The 5,822-nt window shown below is 33.6% G+C and overlaps 1 protein-coding gene across 10 annotated transcripts in view; it reads right to left on the reverse strand.

Moving 5' to 3' along the window:
• Gria4 (glutamate ionotropic receptor AMPA type subunit 4) overlaps positions 1-5,822 on the reverse strand; it is a 379,870-nt gene that overhangs the window by 95,734 nt on the left and 278,314 nt on the right. For all 10 annotated transcript variants that reach the window (XM_021205901.2, XM_029543717.1, XM_029543716.1 and 7 more), the window contains exon 6: positions 1,971-2,024. In XM_021205901.2, coding sequence (XP_021061560.1) covers positions 1,971-2,024 — 54 coding nt within the window. The remainder of the gene's footprint in view (positions 1-1,970; positions 2,025-5,822) is intronic.

Raw genomic sequence — 5,822 nt, forward strand, 5'->3', positions numbered from 1 at the left:
GGTCCACTGGTGAGCCTTCCAATTCTGGATTGTAGTTCATTTCAAATATAGTCAAGTTGACAACCAGGAATAGCCACTACAGTAGTATTATAGATAAGATTTTATTCTTTTTTTTTTTTTTTTAAAGACATGGTCTCTTTTTAGCTTAGGCTGATCTTGACCTCGTTGTGTAGCCCAGGATGAATTTGAAGTTTTCATCTTTTTTATTATTCCTCTGAGTTCTAGAATTATAGGCCTGAACACCTTGAGTGTATGTGGTGCTGTTGACAGAAGTCAGGGCTCTGTGCAAGCTGGGCAAGTTGTCTCCTAACCAGGCTACATCTACAGTTCCCTATCTCATCTTTAATTTCAGTGAAATCATTCTTTTACATTAAGTTGTAATATTAATAAAAATGTTTATTTGGATTCTGATCAAATTGTACATTTGGGAATCCTATCTATATAGTTCTTATAAAACGGTTTTGATCTGTCTAAAAGAACAGAGACTAGTTATCTTATATGCGTGAATGAATGTCAAGAGAACCCATATTAATATTGTATATTATAACACATCTGGGTGCATGTCACTGATCTTTTCATGATAAAATCTTGATATTTCTAGTGAGTGTTTTTGTTTCTAGGAAACAAATGGTTTTCCATTTCATATGTTGATACTTTAGTGTAATTATGCTGCCACCCACTCAGACTGTTTAAGGATGGCTCTGAGATCCATTAGTGGGTCATAAATACCATTTCTTTCCACTGTTCATTTTCTTATTTATTCTAGCTTCCAACGTAAGCCACTAATTTTATGATAGTTTATAACACATTGATTTTCTTCACTGATTATATTGTTTAGAAAGAACAGCTGTAAGAACTGCCATCTATAATAATTAATTAGAAACCTATTATATAGTTCCAACAAGAATTGAGATACCCCTGATCATAGCCATTTATGATATATTTAGAAAAAACAAAATATATTTGCTTTAATATTTATATTTTTACAAGTAAATGGCACATTAAACTGGGGAGCTACTAGAAGAAATAGAAAAGATGAGTTGAATGTGCTGATATTTCTATAATAATTTATTGTGTTGCAACATTTTACTCTATTCAAGAAACACAGTGTGATAATTTTTACAATCTATTGTTATATTTTATTGTCTATGCTGGATTCCAGTTCATCAGACTGAACCTCTCTCAATGGACATGTTATGGCACACTTAACATGCAGATTGACCTTCTAAACATGAAATGGCACACTCAACATCAGAAATGTTACAGGACTGAGGCTCTTCCCTATCCTTTACCTGCTTTCCTGCTTCAAGAATAAGATTCTCATCAAAGAAATATGTAATGGGAAATAATAGAAAAACCACTGAAGTATCACTGCCTTCCCTAGGATAAGTCACACTTGGCTTCAGGGTCTAAGATGAAACTTTTCTATAATAAAATATAATAAAAAACAGTCTGTTTCCTCAAGCTGGTGTGTTAACATGAAGCGTTCAGTAAACCTTGTTAGATACTCTACAAAGACTTGTCTGGATCCTTCAGGCAGTATATTCCATGTTGTTTATTATCCATCTTTATATGAGTTTAAAGGCTGATACAGTTTAAAAATTAATACTCCTATTCAAATTATTTGTGTAATTAGCCATTATATCTTGTTTTGTTACAACTGAAGAATATATTTATTTATAGACTAGCCTTCATTATTTAGACAGACAAAAAGCCAGCATTAAATTTCACAGGTGATATAATGATAAAGAAAACATTATAATAATTATTAAATTCTTCCCTGGCAAATCCAATCTAATTTTCAAAATATATCATTTACTTTAATAGCATAACCTGAAGTACAGTAATGTACTTCAATGCAATAATGTACAAAATAAAGCAGTTCGACCATTCATTAGAGCATTATTTTAAGACACAATCCTGGATACTTCATTAATTCTTAGTAAAAATAGAAAAATAAGTTTTCTTACCAAATTTGCGATGATATAATGGTAGCCTTTGACATGCTTCCCAACACTCACAATCTATGAATACAAGGAATGAGAAAAAAATCAATTTAACTTTACTGAAGCATTACATGAACATAGAGGGGAAAGAGATAATCACAGTATAAAAGGAGTCAGAGAGGAGGGAGTGGGAGGATGAATTTGATCAAAACATATTCTAGACATTCATGAAGTTCTTAATAAATGAAAAATATTAACTAAGGCTAGTGAGGTAGACCACTGGTTAAAGGTGCTTGCTGCCAAGCCTGATGAACTGAGTTTGATCCCCAGAACATACTTTGTGGAAGGAATAAAACAGCACTACAAGTTGTCTTATGAACTCCACATATACACCATGCATACACAAAATAAATTAAAATTAATTAACTACTGCAGAATAAATTCCTATAGAAGTATGATTGGAAAAGATCATCATTTGACTTATACAAGTAGAACATTATAATGAGAACTCATAAACCACATCAAAATACAGGGTTAAAATAAAACTACTATATTACATTATTCTTACTTTCTTAATTACAAATGGGTCTTCCTACCCCGTTGGAAAAAACAGAATATTATAATTTCTTCAGAGAGAGCAATAGTGACATGAACTAACTGTTCATATATATATATATATATATATATATATATATATATATTATTTACTCTCTTGAGAAATATATATATATATATATTTATATATATAATTTACTCTCTTGAGAAATATATATATATTTCTCAAGAGAGTACACTAGCACAGAAATAAAATAATTTTGGTTCAAAGAATTTACTCTTCAGTTAACATAAATATCAGATAGATGAAATAAAACAAAAGATTGTCAACGAATGTAATTTGTTGATTATATATGGATTGACATGCAGAGGGTGCTGGGAGGTCTCCTCATCAGGTGGACACAAACACGTTAAAATAAGCACAGTGGAAATCAGGTGTAAGATGAAATGAAGATAATTGGTAGAGAGGCACTGGTTCCAGGGTCTTGTGACTCTGGACCTCCTAAGATGTGATGAACATGCCAGCACTCTAGCCAACATCCTCAAATACTTTATATGAGAGCTTCAACTTTTTCTGCTTGGACACTTTTCACTTGAAGTATTTTCATATGTCTCTTTCATATGGAAACAGGTTTGCTATTAATAAATTAACATCAGACACTGGTAGCATAGTTCAAACTTTCTGAGTTTGAGCACTCACTTTCAATTTTGAAAAAAAAATCAGGTGATATCCCTTAAAATGTCTAACCCAAAGATAGTGTACATTTGTATGCATCTATTTTTATAATAATTTCTCAGATTCTAGATTTCAAATCACTGTGTATGGTACAAGTTCAATATTTAACCTGCTTGAAGAAGGCTGTGATAACTCCTAGGAAAGATGATTCCATTAACATACTAAACCCAGACCAAAATAAAGCACACTCAATGAATGCGGTGAGTAGTTTATACACATTTTTCTATTCCATTTTGTGTTCTTGACAATATTCTGGTTTTACATGGGATCTGAGTCTGACCTGTTATTTAGTCTGATCATAAAGTTCCTCTTTCTGGGTGAACACTGAATTCCATATAAGCTCATCCCATTTGTTACCTACGTAGTCACCTTTTGTTCTTACCCATAGAAGATTTATGCTTTTTATGTTTAGGTATAGATTTATGATATTTTCCATATAATTTGTACACTTTAAAGTCTGTTCAGCATACCTAGCTCATAATTACCCATCAAATCAACATTCTTTGAGAATCTTGTCACAAAGGTGAAGAAAAATGATAAATGGTCAGAACTATAAAGAAAAAAATCAATAAATAGATGTCCCAGTTTGCTTTCTATTTCTGAAATAAAGAACATAATCAAAAGCAAGTTTTGGGAGAAAAGGTTTATTTGGTTTAGAGGTTACAGTGAATCATCAAGGAAGCCAAGACAGGACAAAGGTAGCAACCTTGAGGCAGGAATTGAAGCAGGCAAAGGATGTTGATTACACGTGTGCTTTCCATAGCTTGCTCAGTCTGCAATTTTCTCTGGGTCATCTGCACAGGGATTGCATTACCCCCAGTGGCCTGGGTACTCCCCATTAGTCAAGAAAATGCTCTACAAATTTGTCTACAGGTCAATTTAATGAGTCATTTTCTAATTAAGTTTCCCTCTTCCCAGATGACTATATCTAACCAGCACAGGAGACATTTACTGAGTTGTTATATTGGGTGTGGTTGAGTGACTGAACATGGACTGAGCAAGGCAAGATCATTTAATATTCTGGAAATTTCAGGAAGATACAGTGCATCAACAGGGAATACTTAGTATCAGGTACTTACCTGAGGAAATGTAAACTGAGTTTGAACAGATTTCTACTGTTTGGCCTCAGCTAGCTCTGTTGCTAGTCGGCAACCAATTTTGTATTTCTTTGTGCTTATTATATCTTCCTCCTCTGTGGTTATGAAAACTTCTTTGAACTCTCTTTAAGCCCCAGGCCTACCATGCTTTTGCATTCTTATATATTCAGCTTGTGATTTTCATGTTATTGCAATCAAACTGTTTGCCAATTTAAAGATACCTATTTAAAGTATAAACTCTAGTGTTATAACACATGGAATGTCTAGAAACTTGATCCTGGTTGCTCATAGCAAATCAGTTACTTCTAGATTATTAACACAGCACTACGACCAGTTAAAGCTTGTCTATGTCTTTTTAAATATTTAAGTCTCATCAAATCACAGGAAATCAAAGGATAAAATACTGGAAGAAAGATCCTGCAGAGTGTGATGAGCATTGGCATCTGGAGACAGAGAACTTTAGAAAGCACATATCTGAACAGACTTGCTGAAAGATGCTAGAGAGACAAGAGTCTTTGCTGAGCCAACTTCTTTACTATGACAAAGGAGTCACACCACACAGATTGCACAGAGGACTCTTTATCCCCTCCCTACTCAAGGTGACCATGATTTAAGGTCAGATTTGGTTCATCACCAAGAATGTACCCAAGACAGAAATTTCTTTATGAAAAATGTACAGTACATATTCCAAATATCAGTGAATAGTGCTCTATGTAAAGGATCTTTATAACTTTCTTACTTAAAACATTTAAGGGTTGTTTCAAGTGGACAATATCAGAATTAGGGTTTTACCAAGTGGAAAATATTTTATGTTTATAAATAAGTCTGAGTGATTTCACTTTGAGTTCAGATCAGTACCTCTGTGTGCTTGACATTGTTGTTTCAGTAGAGTAATAGTAAGAGATGGAATCTAAAATGTTTTTGCCTTCTTCAAGGGTGGTTGGTCATGTTGTCATAGGAAAATGACATTAAGGTAGGGACTTGGCTGAGAAATATAATAATCAGCTTTCATTCTGACAAAGGTATGTAGTGGTAAAAAAGCTAGACCATATGCAATAAAACAGGCCATGCAACTAGATTAATAATAATTATCAAGTGTCTGCTTAAAGTTCTGAAAAACAGGTCAGGAAGGATGCACCAGCTATACTGATTGTCTCTGTCAAAGGGATCTGTCTTTTCAATAATACATGCTTAAGAGATATAACAAATTTGAATCATTCAAATACTTCTTCAGACGTACCTATGATACTGGTCCAATGATTCAGTTGTAAAACCAGGTATATGCATATGAACAAGTATCATGAGTTCACATCTGATATTGAAGTGGTAAATTGTCATTAATGTATGCTACATTCTTTCCAGTAGTGGCAGGCGCCAACAGGCCCCAAAAACCTGGGNGCTGTCCTGAGGCAAAAGTTCAAGGAAACTCAGTCTCCTGGATTGGTGGCATTTTGTATACGAATGTTCCAATGTCCGTCCTTGCTTTAG

The sequence above is a fragment of the Mus pahari genome, chromosome 10 (assembly GCF_900095145.1).
Source record: "Mus pahari chromosome 10, PAHARI_EIJ_v1.1, whole genome shotgun sequence".
NCBI lineage: Eukaryota > Metazoa > Chordata > Mammalia > Rodentia > Muridae > Mus > Mus pahari.